The sequence below is a fragment of the Callorhinus ursinus genome, unplaced genomic scaffold, assembly GCF_003265705.2.
Source record: "Callorhinus ursinus isolate GAN/ISIS: 27379988/994484 unplaced genomic scaffold, GSC_fseal_2.0 scaffold13, whole genome shotgun sequence".
Classification (NCBI taxonomy): Eukaryota; Metazoa; Chordata; class Mammalia; order Carnivora; family Otariidae; genus Callorhinus; species Callorhinus ursinus.
Genome location: NW_027397075.1, coordinates 14242834 through 14258763, shown reverse-complemented (window position 1 = coordinate 14258763; position 15930 = coordinate 14242834). Strand labels below are relative to the sequence as shown.

At 64.9% G+C, this 15930-nt stretch overlaps 1 protein-coding gene across 5 annotated transcripts in view; it reads right to left on the bottom strand.

Moving 5' to 3' along the window:
• Positions 1-15930, bottom strand: part of PKD1 (polycystin 1, transient receptor potential channel interacting) — a 41373-nt gene that overhangs the window by 12589 nt on the left and 12854 nt on the right. For 2 of the 5 annotated variants that reach the window (XM_025877030.1, XM_025877031.2), the window contains exons 2-21: positions 15193-15264; positions 15001-15072; positions 14526-14695; positions 13582-14253; positions 13272-13455; positions 11840-12060; positions 11382-11497; positions 10849-10975; positions 10284-10528; positions 9162-9917; positions 8200-8331; positions 7837-8012; positions 7505-7638; positions 3324-6940; positions 3030-3179; positions 1800-1943; positions 1390-1669; positions 1088-1301; positions 822-1005; positions 348-500 (exon numbers count right to left, since the gene is read on the bottom strand). In XM_025877030.1, coding sequence (XP_025732815.1) covers positions 348-500; positions 822-1005; positions 1088-1301; positions 1390-1669; positions 1800-1943; positions 3030-3179; positions 3324-6940; positions 7505-7638; positions 7837-8012; positions 8200-8331; positions 9162-9917; positions 10284-10528; positions 10849-10975; positions 11382-11497; positions 11840-12060; positions 13272-13455; positions 13582-14253; positions 14526-14695; positions 15001-15072; positions 15193-15264 — 7819 coding nt within the window. Of the gene's footprint in view, positions 1-347; positions 501-821; positions 1006-1087; positions 1302-1389; positions 1670-1799; positions 1944-3029; positions 3180-3323; positions 6941-7504; positions 7639-7836; positions 8013-8199; positions 8332-9161; positions 9918-10283; positions 10529-10848; positions 10976-11381; positions 11498-11839; positions 12061-13271; positions 13456-13581; positions 14254-14525; positions 14696-15000; positions 15073-15192; positions 15265-15521; positions 15541-15930 lie in introns of those variants that run through there. The other 3 variants (XM_073899673.1, XM_073899672.1, XM_073899674.1) reach the window with 3 other exon arrangements.

Below are 15930 nucleotides of genomic sequence, written 5' to 3'. Positions count from 1 at the left end.
CAAGCCCCTTCATCTTGTAGCTGGAAAAGCCACCCCAAATGTGGGTTCCACCCACATACCTCCCGGCTGAAAACTCTTCCGTGGCTTCTCCCCACCCCCAGACGAGGTCCAGCAGAATGCCACCCTGTGTCCCACCCCAAGCCACATACATGGCCACGGGAACCACATGTCACAGGGCTCCCCACCTCCCTGGAAAGATTCTCTGTACCTTTCTCTGCTAAAGGCTCTGCAGCAATTTCCCAACCCTACTGAAAGTGGACTCAGCCCTGCCCAGTCCAGTCCCCGAATCCTGGATGACGGTGGTGGTAGCTCTCAGGGTCTGCCGCGGGGCCTGAGCTCCCCCGTACCGTGCACTGGGCCAGCGCCGCCGCGATCTGCTGGATGTCATCCACGGTGTTGACCCGCAGGGAGACCAGGGTCTCTGTGACGTTCTTGCGGATCTGGGCTTGCAGCTGCCGCCTGGCATCTGACTCTGCTGCTGCAGCCACAGCTGGATCGGACTGCGGGCAGCAAGCACAGGGGAGCCCTGAGTGGGCAACGGGCGGCCCCACCAGCGGTGACGGCAGGCGCCATGCAGGCCGTCTCAGCCACCATGAAACTCAGGTGGTGGCTCAAGCCCTGTTTCCTAAGAAGCAAAAGGGGGCTTTCCCAGGACTCCTTACAGGGGGTGGGCACAGGGGTGGGGGAACCCACAGGTGGAAACTGGAGAACAGAGGTTGTTTCAAGGAGACACACCAGGGGACTGATCATTCGCAAGACCTCGGGGACTGGCCTGGCCCCACCCTCCCGCTGAGGAAAGACGAGAGAAGGGGAGGCCTCACCCCCGCGCTGGCCTCATTGAGCACAGTGATGAGAGCCAGCGAGTACTCGATGACGTGCTGGGGGTCAGCCTGTCTCAGTAGCCTGGGCAGCATGCTCTCTGTGAGGCTGTGTAGCCAGGTCATGAGGTCCGAGGGGCCTCCTGGGGGATCGCCAGGAGGCTCTGGCAGGGTGATGGCCAGAGAACTGTGTGCAAAGGCCCCCGGTGAATGAGTGGCAATCCCCGCTCCCACCTGCCATCTGCCCTGACCTCCCTGCCCAGGCTCACCTGTTGAGGGCGACCACAGCCGCACCCAGCTGGTCCTGCACGACCACGGCCAGGCCCACCTGGAAGTGGGGTGCGAACCCAGGCGGCAGCACTGCTCCATAGGAGGAGAGGCTGCCCCTATAGACGCAGAACTCCTCGCAGTGGCCCTGCCGACAACGACGCAGTAGCAGGGCGTATACCAGGGGGGCGCTCGCGTCTTCCGCGTCCTGCCAGCCTGCGGGGGCCCCCACAGTGTCAGCCGCGCCCCCAGAGTCCCTGCGGCCCATACGCCATGCCTCCCCACCATCCGCAGCCACGCTCACCTATGCACTCGAAATGCACCTTGGTGGTGAGGGCGCGCACGGCGTCCAGCGGGAAGAGGCGGCAGAAGCCCCCACGCGGGGGCCGGTTGGCCGAGAGACGGATGGAGGCGCAGCCCTCCTCCTCACCCAAGCGGCCCAGCACCGTGAGGGTAAATGTGTAACCCTCGCCATCCCGCAGCACGCCGCGCCGCAGCACCAGCCGCATGCCCGAGCTCCCCGTTGACGTGGTCGTCTCGTCCAGCACCAACGTCTGGTTGCTGAAGGTGCGCGCAGCCCAGCGCTGCGGGGCGACACGCAGAGCCTGCGCTGAGGGGCGGAGCAGCCGCGCCCCGCCCCCACCCTGTCCTCTCCCCAAGGCCCCGCCCCCTCCCTCCCCGAGGGGGGGCCCCCCCCCCCGCAAGCTCGCTCACCCCCCGTTTGGAGCCCCTGCTGCAGTTGTCACAGCGGCCCTCCAGGTACACGTAGGAACTGCGGCTTACTGCGTACACCGCCTGCGCCTTGCAGGACACGCACTCCAAAGACACGATGGGTACCCGGCCCCTGCGAATCAACACCTGGGACAGGGCGGGATCACAGGAAGCTATGACCTGAGCCAGGCCCTCTGCTCCTGGGGCCCAGAGCCCTGAGTCTGCACAATGCAGTGGGGCCACGGGGGGGGAGGGTGGCTCACGGGGGAGCTGGGCCTCTGGCCTCTGCCTTAGTACCGTTCTAGTTGGGAAACCTCCTCTGGGCCCAGCCAGCTCATTAGCCTAAGGTCCAGCTTCCCAAAGCACTGTGGGCTCAGCCCTCACCCACTACGTTCAACGGGTTTTGTGTCTCCCAGTCTGCGGGATGGTGGTGAACAGCCAAAAGGACAAGAATCCACACTGGGTTTCTTTTCTGTAGCCCCCAAGGCCCAGCATGGGCCTGGCACACACAAAGCCCTCAGGTGCTCACCCACAAACAGAACGGATGGGTGAATGCCTGTGTGGGGACAGAGCAGCTGTGCACAGCACGGCCCTGAGGTCCCTGCCGCCCTGGGATGGGGCCCACCTCAGCCAATCCAGGCCCTGCTCTAAGCTCCCACCTCGCCGCACAGCCCCTCTAGACAGGCTGGCTGGAAGAGCCTGATGCCGGGGACAGACAACCCTGTGCTGGGCACCAGCAGAGCCTAGCACACTGGCTCCTATCAGCACACCTCACCCAAAGGCAGCAGGAATGGTTGCCCTGGGGTCACCCGCTCTGTGGTCCTGACCTGCCTGGAGGATCCAGGGGAAGGGAATGTTGAGCACATGCACACGCAGGGGTGAGATCAGGCCCCTCCCGTTCAGTAACGAGGACACCCATGTTCTGGGAAGGGGACCTGCATCCTCACAGCACCTGGGGCCCCTCAAAGATCTGGAGCACCACGGCCCCATTTGGAAGGAAACAGTGTTGAAGCGGGATGTTTTGTTAAAGAGAAATTGTATCAAAAGTAGTAACTCCTAATGAGAACCAGTAGCTTCCAGCCAGAAGCACCACAACATAGGAAACCCTCAGAGTGTTCTGTGCTCCCTGGGGGCAGATGGCCCTGTACGCTCCGCCCTCCCTGGCAGCTGTGTCCACCCTGGGGGCCCAGGGCTCTGCCTTGCTGGGCTAAGGACCAGGCCAGCAGCACCCACCGTCTGGTTGGTGGCCTCCTCCTTCCGGCCTGCCTTCCACACGGTCAGGTTGAAGGTATACTCCACGCCGGCTTGTAGGCGCTCCCGAGGGACGGTGACCAGGCTGCTCCCCCGGGGCCCGAAGGTCAGGGTACACCCACCAGTCTCACTCTGTAGCCATAGGGGAGAGGGCGTGAGTCCCTGGATGGCTTCAAAGCAGAGCTGGGAGAGCCCCCTCCCTATGCTGGACTCAGCACGAACGACCGAGGGGGCGGGGGGGGGCAGGGGACGGCCATGCCCCACAGTGCACCTGACCTGTGTCGAGGCCACACAGGCCCAGTGGAAGCTGAGTGGTGTCTGGTCACCATCCTCCAGGTTGGGATCGTAGGATTTGCTGCCATCTAGCACCAGATCCTGAGTGTCTGACCACACGCGGTACGAGCCGCCCTCGATGATGGGCACCAGGCGCTCAGGCACCACTGTCACATTGGCTTGGATGCTCCGAGCCAGTGGTGTATCCCCAAATGACACCATAAACACAAAGCAGTAGTGGCCCACAGGCAGTGCCAGCCGTGGTACCACCAGCTGGGGCCGGCTCACGTCCACACTGGGCAGGGCCACAGGGGCCATGCGCCCAGGCCACTGGCAGCTGGGGGCACGGTACACCTGCCAGTGGTACTCGGTCTGGTAGGTGACACAGTCCCGCAAGTTGACGTGGGCCTCCAGGTAGTTGCGTTGGGAGCGCCGCATTAGCACCTGCGGGGGCAGGGCCACATCCACCTCGGGCTCCCTGCAGGCCAGCACATGGACGGTGACCGTAGCCTGCGCCACGAAGAAGCTCACCAGGTTGGAGGCATTCACCTCCATGCGGTAGTCCCCGGGCCGCAGATAGGAGTGTTCAGCCCAGGGCTCCTCCGTGTCCTCCACTGGGGCCCCATCCCCGAAGTCCCAGCGATAGGCCACACGCCGGGGGCTAGGGCTTGTGGCGGCCTCGAACCGGGCTGAGCGGTTGGTAAAGCAGCGGCCGCTGCGCAGCACCACGTGCTGGATGGCGTCCTGGACCTCCGTCACAAGCGTGAGGTTCACCCCACCCAGCTCGTTGAAGGCACGCACATGGATTTCCAGCAGCCCCGCAGCCACGGGGGTGTAGGTGACATCACGGCCCGACAGGATGACCAGCGAGTCCCCCTGGACCTTTTGCAAGGAGAAGTACCACGCATAGGCCACACGGGACCCCCGCTGCACCCGGGCTGTGAAGTTCCTCTCTGTGCCCGTGGGGATGCCCAGCTCGCAGCAGTTGGGCACCTGGAGCCCACCCACGGCCTCTAGCACTAAGATGCGCACCTGGGCCTGGGCCCGGCTCACATGGTTCTCAGCCTGAACACTCACCACGTAGTCCCCGACCCGGAGGAAGCTGCGGGAGAAGTGGGGCCCAGGCAGCACCTCCATGATGGCCCCATTGACCTGCAGATGGAAGCGCACGGCGGAGCCAGCAGCCAGCACGATCTGAAAGTGGACCAGCTGCCCGGGCTCTGCCACCTTGCTGTCGGACCACAGCACCAGGCCCACAATGGGCTCCTCCACCGTGAGCTCGTGGGTGGCCAAGACCCAGCTGACCGCGTTGGAGGCGTTAAGCAGAACGGAGAAGGTGCCAGCGTCACGGAAGACCACGGCAACGTGCTGGCCGTGCCTACTGCCACCCAGCACTGTCCAGCACCAGCTCACATTGGTGCCTGAGTCCAGCTGTCCCCAGAAGGGCACAGAGGAGCCGGCAGCCACAAAGCTGCGGTCCGGATCCCTGGTCTTGATGCTGAGGCCGCTGACGGGCACCTGCACGGCCACCTCAAGGGTGGCATTGGCTGAGCCCAGCTGGTTCTCAGCCGTGACCATGACCAGGTACAGGCCAGGGCTGGGGAAGGCGTGGGTGGTGGATGGCTCTGGGGTCTCCCAGCTCCGTCCTCCCTCCAGGGACCAAGTATAAATGACGCCACTGCCACCAGCTAGCTCAGCACAGAGGGTGACGCTGGCATTGACCGAGGCTGGGTTTGGGGAGGCGGTTGCAGCCAGCCAGCCCACAGGCTCCACGAAGTCCACGGTGCGGTTGGCCAAGGCACTGCCCAGCATGTTGGCAGCCCGCAGCTGGATGTGGTAGGTGCCGGCCTCGAGCACGGTGAGCGAGAAGGTTTTGCCGCTGCCAGTCAGGGCCGGGCCGCATTCCCGCTGGGCGGCCCAGCTGTAGGAGACGTTGGTGCCATCCCTGACCACGGCCTGCAGCTGCAGCGTGCGGTTGGTGGGAAAGCAGCAGCCGCCTCCGCCCCCCACCACCTGCAGCCCCTCGATATGCTGCAGGACGTAGATGAAGATGCTGTCCTGCGCGGCGCCCACCCTGTTCTCGGCGGTAACGATGATGGTGAAGGTGCCCACCGAGCGGAAGGTGTAGGAGATGGTGGGGCCCCCAGGGATGGGCGTGCAGCGGTCGCACAGCACCCAGGAGTAACGCACGTCGCTGCCGGCCTCCAGGGACGTGGTGAAACTCACGCTGCCGTTGAGGGGCACCACTGTGCGGCTGGCGTTGAGGCCAAGGCCCCGCACGCACTGCTGCACCGTGACGTTCAGCCACGCCTCTGCACGGCTCACCTCGTTCCACGCGCTCACCCTGACGGCAAAGTGGCCCGTGCTGTTGTAGGCATGGGTGACCGTGGGGCCCTCGAGGCGCCCGCCGTCCCCCAGTTCCCACAGGTAGGTAGCGGGGCTCCCGCGGCCCACGGCACAGAACAGGTAGGGCTGCTGCAGCTCCAGCACGCCAGAGCCGTTGACCTGGATGCCCGTGAGTTCCACGGGCTCCTGCACCTCCACGAGGGCAGAGTCGTTGGCAGCTGAGATGTTGTTGGACACAGCAACTGTCACGAGGTAGGAACCTGGGTCTGCGTAGGTGAACGTGGCCTCAGGGCCCCCGACACGGGCAGCGTCCTCAGTGCCAGAGTCCCAGGTGTACCGGTACAGGAACGGGGGCCAGGCACGAGCCACCAGACGGGCCTCCTCCCCGAGCCGCACAGACTGCCTCTCAGGCCACAGGGTCACGTTGCCCACCTCAGGCTCCACGCACACACTGGTGAAGTAATGGGCCTTGTTCACGCGGCTTGACAGGACCAGCGCCAAGGGGAACGTCCCACTCCGTGTGAAATTGTGTATCACTGTTGGGTCTCCCGCAATGGTTGTGTTGGATGAGCCGTCCCCGAATGTCCAGTCGAAGACATAGTGGGCCGGGTCCCCAGTGACATGGGCTGTGAACCGGGCGTGGGGCTGCGTGGCGATGCAGGCTGCCGGCTCGATCCGTAGCACCTCCAGGACAAAAACGTGCACGGGCCGGCTCAGGGTGAGGTGGCCTGTGGGGCTGGACACTCCCACAGTCACTGTGCAGTTCTGGGCCCGGAGATACACGTGCTCCACTGTGGCCTCGGGGCCCGTGAGCACCGTGCCGTCCCCCATGTCGAAAGTCCACGTGATGTTGTCTCCTGACTCCAGTGTGGCACTGACCGTCACAGGTGCGCCCTGCTCTACAGCCGGGCTCAGGCTCACGCTCAGGCCCCGAAGCTCCTCAAAGACGCGGACACTGAGGCAGGCTGCCACACTGCTCACCGTGTTGTTGACCTTCAGATGGATGCGGTACACGCCCCTTGAGGCGTATGTGTGGTTGACGTCTGGCTGGGGCTGCGTCACAGCCAGAGAGCCATCCCCGAAGTCCCACGTGTACAGGATGCCCCCAGGTGAGGGCAGTGGGTGTGGGGAGAAGGTGACAGACTGGCCAGCCACCAGGACGCGGCTTCCCACAGCCACGGCCACGGCAGGTAAGGTGGTGCGCACGCTCACGGGCACTCGCTGCGTCAGGTTCTCGAAGGTGTTGGACACCAGCAGGGTCAGGTTGTATTCGCCTGGGGAACAGGCCCGAGTAAGGACGAGGCCAGGGCCACCCCCACTAGCAGCTTGGCAAAGTCACTACCTAACCCCATGTTGCTGCGCACCGGGGCCCCTCGGGACGACAGAACAGGGCCCCGGGCAAAATGTAGAGGGAGAAGGTCCCTGGGCCCTGCCCTGGGGGTGTTTGCAATGAGGTGTGTACGGGGCGCCATCAGCACTGGGCGAGACGCAGGGCTTAGGCAGGAACGGGAGGAGGAGCAGACCCTCTCTGGGTAAGAGCGAGCGCCACTGAGAGGCACAGGTGGGGGGGGCACCGAGGTTTACTCTGTATTCTGCGTGTGAAGCTTCTCAAACTTTAAAAATAAAAGGTAACCCCCTTCTTCCCCCAAAAAGGGTCTGAGTAAGGGCCGAGGGAGGTCCAGTTTCTGGCCAGGAGACTTGAATCATGGGGCTCAGCAGCCCAGTCCACCCCTTACCCCAGACACCCCTCCTTCACCCTATTCAGGACCCCAAGCCATCAACCCAGACGAGACAGAGGGGACTGTCCCCACAGCAGGTCGGTGGGCCCCAGCCCTCACCTGGGATAGCATAGCTGTGTGTGGCATTGTGCTCCACCAGCACCTGGGCCACTGTGGGGTCTGGGACCTGGAAGGACTCATTGTACGGAGGCTTGAACTGGCCAATCACCTGGTCCCCGTCCCCAAAGGTCCACCTACCAGGGCAGCAGGAGGGCCATGAGCAGGCTGGGGGTGGGTGCACATTGGCCCAGCTGCACCCCCTCCCCACTCCCAGGGTCCCAGGCACCCGGCACCTCTGGGCAGGTGAGGAGGTGGAGGCTGGGGGGAGAGCCTGGCACCAGCCCCACATGGGTGTGGCCCACCCTGCTGCCCACCAGGCCAGGCGCACTCACAGAAAGGCCACCTCCACAGCTGAGTCCACCAGCACGTGGGCGGCCAAGGCCAGGGTGGCATTGGGGGGCAGCACGGGCGGCACTGCAGACACCCAAAGGCCCCTCATCCTGTGCATCCGCTCCACGGTAACATTGTAGTTCACGGTGACGTTGCTCACGTGGTTGGAGGCCGTCAGCTGCAGAGACAGGGAGCGTATGTGGGCTGCTGCGGGTGGGGCGCAGGCCACGAGGCAGCACAGAGCCCTCCCCCCGCACTCACCCACAGCCAGACGAGGGGTCCTCGGGAGCAAAGCAGAACAGAAGGCAAAGGTGAGCGCCGCACATCCCAGCCCACCCCTGCCCCCACTGGTGCCCCCCACCCACCGAGAGCTTGAAGACCGCGGCGCTCTGGTAGATGACATTGAAGACCACGTTGTGGAAGGTCAGGGACTGCTTGTCATCAATGGTCCAGCGGAAGACCACGTCTGAGCCAGCTTCCACCACGGGGCTGTACCTCTGCAGGAAGGGCACAGTGTCGGCCAGCCCCGGGGCTTTGGTGGCCAATTCTGCCCTAAGCCCATGTCCCCCCCACCCAGACATGCCTCCAGGTGGGGCTTCCCGGGCTGACTTCAAGACACCACGGGGGAGGGGGAAGCCAGAGGGGCCACAGGGTGTGGCGCTGAGCTTGGACCGACATGCACTCCAACCTCTCAGCCCCTCACTTTTCCTATCTGGACAGCGACCCAGTACCAGCGACGGAAAGGGCCCACCATTTCTGAACCTCCCTACAGCCTGTCCCCAGGTTCCTGCACAGGCCGCCTGGGATGGCACATGAGTCTCAAAGGGCCCTGTGGTTTTGGAGGTTCACCCCCGTCAGCCAACAGAATGGGTGTGACCAGGGGAAGTTGAGACACATGACTGCATGAGTGGTAGGGGTCAGAAACAGCCCTTCTCACGGGCCCTGTGTGAAGGCCACGGAGCTGTGGCTGCCTGGTGTGGGGGGACAGCCCGGGACAGGGAGCACCAGACCCTCAGAAAGTACTCCCTTCAGCCTGGCGGGAACACAGCAGGGCCCTCGAGGGCACGCTCAGGCTTGATGAGGGTGGCAGCGGGCACAGGCATGCTGCGGGCTTCTCGAGAACGGCGGGGCGGAACGCAGCACCGTCAGGGCTGCTGCTTTAGTGGGAACTCTCAGGGACTTAGGAGCCACCCAGCAGAAGCTGCCTAAAACCAGCCACAGAGGCTGCTGTCCTGAGGCCAAGCTCCCCCTCGCCGGGGAGGGGCTGCTCTCAGCACGGGCCCCTCTTCTCGGGGGAGCTTGGGGCGGGCCGGCCGGCCCCACTTACCACCAAGACGCCCTGCAGCACGCGGGCTTCGGGGCTGGGAGTGGCACGAAGGCCACGGATAGGCTCCTCGGCCTTCACCCGCAGGCTGAGGCTGGCCTGGCCGGCGCCGTTCTCCACCACGACCTCGACGGCGTGCTCGCCCTCGCTCAGCCCAGGCAGTGGCAGCACGGAGAACAGGGTGGAGTTGTCCTCGAAGGCGCAGCCGGGCACCAGGGCAGCCACCGCGGCAGGGCAGGTGGCTTCGAAGGGCACGCTGACATTGCCCCCGGGCCAGTGGGCTGTGGCTGTGGTGTTGGTGCCGGAGTCCGCCTGCAGCACCAAGGCTGAGCCGCTGGTGGGCACATAGAGACGGCCGTCCTGGGGCGTGGGATGGGCCACCCGTAGCCCGGCCACCGGCGAGAGCACATCGAAGCTGCAGGACAGGTTGTGGGTACACACACTGTTGCGCACCATGGCCCGCACCTCATAGCGCCCCGGCCGCCGCAGCCCTGGGTTGGGCCGCAGGCCCAGCAGGGGGGTGAGGCGCTCTGTGGCGGCGAGTAGCCGCAAGGCGCAGGCCGGGCCAGCTGGGGCTGCCTCCAGCTGAGTGGGCAGGTGGGCCAGCCAGGCCGTGGCAGTGGTGGAGAAGTATGGGGCCTCGGCGCCAGGGGCGCCCAGGGCTGGCGGGCAGCGCAGAAGGGCGCCCGGGCCAGCGTCGTGCTGCAAGGCAATGAGGTCACCGGGAAGCAGGGGGCTGTCCTGGCCATGGAAGGTGACCTACAGGAGACAAAGGCAGGCTGCATCAGGTCCTCACAGTGGACCACCCTGGTCGGGGGGCTGCAAGGGAGCAGCTGGGCAGGGTCCACCTGGGGTAACCCGGACTCACACGCACCCTGCCGGGCCTCATAGGGAACCCCCAGGTACTCAGGGCAGGGATGGACGGGACAGGCTCTGGGACAGGGTTGTGCACAGAGAGCAAGGATGCAGACGGGGCGGGTCCCGGACAGGGCGGGACCTCTGAGGGACACTGCGGCCAAAACGAGCGGAAAGGCCAGCGCAGGGCAGGGGCAGGGGCAGGGCGTGCCGTGTGTATGGGCGGGCAGCAGAGCGGGAGACAGATGGCACCAGGCCGGTGACACATACTGAGTACTGGGCGGGAGGGCCCGGCGGCAGGGAGAAGAGGAGCTCTTTCCACAGTGCACAGGAGGCCCCGGTGGCTCCCGGCCCTGACGTGGACCCATTGGCACAGGCCCGGGGGTGGCAGGGGTCATCCAGTGGCAGGTGGAGACTAGCTCGGGGACACCAGCGTCCTTCTGGGGTGCACGCAGGGATTGACTCAGTCGGGCTCTCCAGGGACCTCTCAGGTTCCCTGCTGCTTCCTGGGGCCCCTGCAAGGAGAAGAGGGGTGTCGGGGCCCTGGCCCACTATTAAGCCACAGTCAGGGGCGCCCCCACGATGACACAAGGCCTTGCCAGGCAGCACCCTGGCCCCCAGCATCACTCCTCTACCCCCCTCCCGGCCCCCCAACACTGAACCAGCTGACTGACCCAGGCGAGTCCTACACAGGCAGTCCTGCAGATCCCGAGCCTGAGTTGGTTTCTCTGTGGACACCACTCTGTCCACCTCAAGGCTGAAGACCTGTCCAGTGGCCAAGGGACCAGTGCTTGTGACCGCACAGATACCCTCCCTCCCCAGGACAGAGTCCCACCTGCTTCTGCTGTAGGCCGGAACACTTGCAGCCGCAGCTGGGTGGGCTGGCGGAGCTCCTGGGTGCCAAACTCGGCCACAGTGAGGAAGGCTTCCCTGCTCACGCCCAGGCTGGGGAACACCATCACCTGGGGGGACGGGGCTGCTCAGCTCCACAGACCCCGACCCCCAGCCAGCCCCAGCCCTGCCGGCTCAGAGGGGAAGGAGCTACCAGACAGGGCTTTACACTGAGGAAGAGTCACTCAGCATGAGAAATCAGGTCAAACCACCTAGGACCAAGCAGGACCACCACCTTGTTTTGTGAAAAAGCCCACAAACACTCAGAGAGAAGGCTCAGGAGCATTCAGGGCTCTCAGATACTGGGAAGAGATGCTGCTTCTCTCTGCAAGGTGGTGGGTTTCCTACAGCGTCTCTACTGGGCACATAGGACATTAGGAAGGCCCAGAAAAAAGAGCTTATTTTTAAAGAAACACAGCAGCCAGACCAAGGCTCAGTCTCCAGACTGTGTCCTGGAGGGTCCTGGGGTCAGCCTACCTCGACAAGCTCCTGGGGGGCCAAGAGGGCCACCTGCTGTGCCAGGGGGCTCAAGGGTCCCTGCAGGTCCCCACTGGGCGCTCCCACGAGGAAGGTCTCCGCGTCCCACACAGGACCTGGGATGGCAAGTGTGCAATGACAAGGAGAGCATCAGGGGCCCGAGGCGGAGCCGGACCTGGGACTGAGCCCCCCAGCGGTAGCCTCAGACAGCTACCCCCCAGCTTTGTCTGTCTCACTGGGTGCAGGCTCTGCTCGGGACCACAGGTGCTCAGTGACACCTAACGGACCCTGAACAGCTAAGGAATGAGCCTGGGATGAGGGATGTGACTGTCCCGGCCAGGACAGGAGGAGCCCCTGGGACACCCAGGAGACCCTGCACGGTGGTGGTGGGGGGGGGGGCGGCAGTCCTGGTCCAGGACAGAAGGTGACCCGCAGCGCCTCCAGGGGCCCCGGCGCACCTCCAGGCCGCAGCTCACAGACATAGCTGTGGGGCACTGAGCACAGGTCCGTGTTGCACTGCCCCGCAGGCCCGAGCCGCACACAGCGCTCAGCCGTGGCAGGGTGCGGCTCCCCAGGCAGCCAGTTCTGGCAGCTCTCCAGGCTGAAGGCCTCGTCCCGCACCGTGGGGCCCGCCTCCGCCCCCTCCACAGAGGAGAAGCCAATCCACACATCCAGGCTCCTGCAGGCAGGCGGAGGGGAGAGTGGGCGCTCAGGGGCTCCCCGAAAACAGGCACCCCTCCATCTGCCCTCTCTCCGGGAGCCTGCTCCTCACGGCAGCCCCTCAGGGAGGCCGCGCCCCGTCCCCATCTCTAGATGGGGAAATTGAGGCTCAGAGAGATGACCTGGCAAGCAAGGCCACATCAGTGTCCACATAGCAGCCATGCCTGGGGCCAGGGGCCCAGCTGAGGGCTCCTTGCAGGGGGAGGCTTCAGTCTGGCCAAAGGCTGTGTATTCTGTGACAGGTCTCTGGGTATGGGGGCCCCCAGGGGGCGGAGTTGGTTGAATGGCCGACTCTTGGTTTCGGCTCAGGTCATGATCTCAGGGTTGTGAGATCAAGCCCTGCGATGGGCTCTGTGCTCAGCGGGGAGCCTGCTTGAGATTCTCCCTCTCCTCCTGCATCTGCCCCCTTCCCCTTCTCTCTCTCCCTCCCTCTCAAATGGATTAAAAAAAAAAAAACTTAAAAAAATAAAAGCAGCTCTGGGTGTAGGTTTTGGTGGAACAAAACACCTGCATCTCAGCCCCCGGACAGGCTACTCCCCACAGCTCTGCCAACCTAGGAAGACCCTTCTGGAGGGAGGGCTTCCAGACACATGGAAGGCACAGGCACTGGGGCCCGGCTACTGCCAGTTAACCAGGTGGGCCTTGACCGTTCTGGGCCTCGATTTCCCCTTCCGGACACCGAGGATGTCCAGGGTATGATCCACAGTCTGGTCGGCCCCTTCCCACACAGGGACACAGGGAGAAATGGGCATCTGGCCTCCGGCCGCAGCAAGCGCTGACGGCTGGGGGGAAGGCTGGTGCTGGCTACAGGGAAGCACATTTCCTCTCAGGCCTGGGGGGCCAAGGGCAGCCTCCATGGTCACACCAGAACCAGCCCTACCCCTGCCAGGAGGGGCTCAGCAGGGGACAGCAGGGGACACCACGGGGTGGGCAGCCTGTGGACCCGGGATGCATCAACCCTACCCCCACGCCCACCTCTCTTTGCGGAGAGCTGATGGGAACGGGGTCAGCTGAGCAAGACGGGGCTCTGTGGCTGCGGTCAGGCCCGCCAGCTGGATGTGGCTCCTCCAGCCACCCCCACCTGTCCTCCTGATCCTCCTCAGGCCTTAGGCTCTGTCTCCACCCCAGCATTCCGGGGACCCCACCTCACAGCCTCTCAGGGGGCAGTACCTGGTGACCTGGGAGACCAGGAAGTGTTGGACGGCGGGACTGTCCACCATGGCCAGGGCGGCCCCGGCCCAGGCCCGGCACTGCTCCTGCGCCTGCAGCCATGCAGCCTTCTCTGCCACCAGGCGGTAGCAGTGCCCATTGCCGGGGAAGATTGCAGTGTCCGAGGGGCAGAGCGGATGCACCACTACGGGGTCGGCAGGCAGAGAAGGAGGCATCAGTGTGTCCCCAACCAGGACCGCCCCACCCACACCAGCCCCTGGGGGTGAGGAGGGGAGGGACGACCCAGGCCCGGGGGCAGCAGGGCACCCACCTCGGGCTGGCTCCTCGCCCACAGCCACAATGCTGTATGTGGCTTCGAGGTCCGAGCCGCCACGATTTCGGACACCAAGCTTGAGGGTCTCGTCACTGCGCACCGAGACGTGACACGTGAGCTCCAGGGCCACGGGGACCGCCTCCACCTGCACCTCGGCCCCCAGCCGGGCGGAGCCGGCCCCCAGGGCCAACACAGCCGTCACGTGATAGCGGCCGGGCAGCACGTAGCGGTGTGTGGTGGCAGGGCCAGCAACGTCCACCTTGGAGGAGCCGTCGCCGAAGTCCCAGTGTGTGGAGCTGACAGGCAGGGAGGCAGTGACGTGGAAGGCTGCTGGCTGGCCAGAGGCCAGGGGTCCCTGAGGCCCCACCAGGGCGGCCCCTGGGGAGGCAGGGAAGATGTTCCGGAGGAGGGTGGGACCCCTGCAGGCAGGGGCGAGGGGTGATGGGGTGCTGGAGCAGAAGGGCAGGCAGGCCGAGGAGGCGTTGGGGGGCCGGGCCGCCCCGCACAGGCACCAGCCCTGGTCTGAGAGGGCCCCGAGGCCCTGGCCAGCCGCGAAACAGAAGGCACTGCAGGCCGCAGGTGTCAATGGGCCCTTGTGGGCAGCTGAGAAGGCCGCCAGCACCGCAGCGCCCGAGCTGTTGTCAGGAAGGCAGGCGATGTACTCCTCACCTGGACGGAGCAGACAGGCTGGTCCCCGGCATGACCCCGCTCTGGATCCCACATCACATCACCCCGCTGCTCTCGCCACCTCCCACCTGCACTGGCCCCTTGGCCCACAGGGCCCCTCCAGACCCCCAACCCGGTCTGTCTCAACCACCGTGACTACTGTCCACACGCCTTCCAGCCCCACCCACCCCCACCCAGGCTGGTGACCCCGGAGCACCTACAGGGACCTGCCCAGCAGGGAAGGCCCCAGCTGGCCCCGCTCCAGCCACACTCACCACAGCCGCCATCCAACAAGGGGACACCGAGGAGGGGTCGGCCAGCTAGGGGGCCGGGCCCGGCACATGTGGCCGCCTCGGGCTGAACCACGCGAACCTGCCGCTCCTCCACCCAGCGAGGCAGCCACGCCAGACCACAGTCACACTCCAGCGGGTTTCCGCTCAAGTTTCTGCGGGAGGCGCAAGGCCGGGCGCTTCAGCGGATGGCAGGGCAGGTGAGGGGGCCCCAAGGAAGGGTCTCTGCTGGCCTCAACGCAAGGAGCAGGGGCCTGGGGTGCCCTCACAAGCACAGCACCCCGCCATCCCTGTGGCAGCGCCGGGCCCCGAAAGAGCTCTGGTGGGCAAGCACACAGCGCCCAGCGCCTGGTCTCAAACAGGAACAGGCACGGAGACCAGGTAAGGAGGGCAGGGAGGGTAACTGGGGGGGTCGGGGGGGGTCGGGCTTGGCTACTGACACCCACCAAAAACAACTTACATTTCACTTAAATTAAATAAATTAGCAAATATTCCTTCTTCTAAAGTAGAAATCTTGTTGTTACTTATGTCCCTGGAAGAAAGGGGGGGATTCAGCAAGGTCTGAAGGAAGCCCCCATAACAGAAATGGTGACAGGCAGCCGCCACCTGCCCACCCCGTGGAATCACACAGCCGCCTGGAGCGGATACTTACAGCTCTGTCAGTGCGGAGAGGTTCGCCAGGAGCCCCATGTCCAGGGCCCGGAGCAGGTTGTGGGAGACATCTCTGGGGAGCAAGGCGGTCACTGGTCAGTGCCAGAGCCCCGGACAGGGCACAAAGCAGACCCAGGCCCACCTCCAGAGGCTCCCCCACACTCTCCAACTCCCTGCTCTTGAGGCCAGGATAGAGGATCCAAATGAACAGAGCAGGAGAGGGCCAGGAGCCCTCAGGACTCCGTCCCCGCCCTGCCCCACTCCCCTCCTCTGCCCAGTCCCCCGCCCCCCGCCCCAGCAGTGCCATCCCACATAGGGCCTGAAACACACCACAGCAGCCCAAGGGTCTCCAGGGCCAGAGGCCTCGCTGCTGCCGGCTTGAGGGAGGGCTGGCCTCTGAGTGCCAAGACACAGTGGGGCACAAAGACCAGATAAGCTCATCTCAGAGCTACGGTGATAGGCCACAGTAAACACGAGGTTAACAGGACCCCAGGACAAACACCGGCGTGGTCTACAAGGTAACACACAGGTTCAACGGGAAGCATAGCTGGGCAGGAATCAGGGAGGCCGGCTGAAAGGGGAGACGTGCACTGTGTCCGACCGCGCTGCTGCATTGGGCGGACCCTCCAGAGACAGGCGGGCCCCGCCAGAGTCCACGCAAGGGCACAGAGGACCAGGAGTGACAGCAGGCTCTCCATAAACCCCAGGAGGTTCAACACCAGCTGGGATGGGCGAGTGT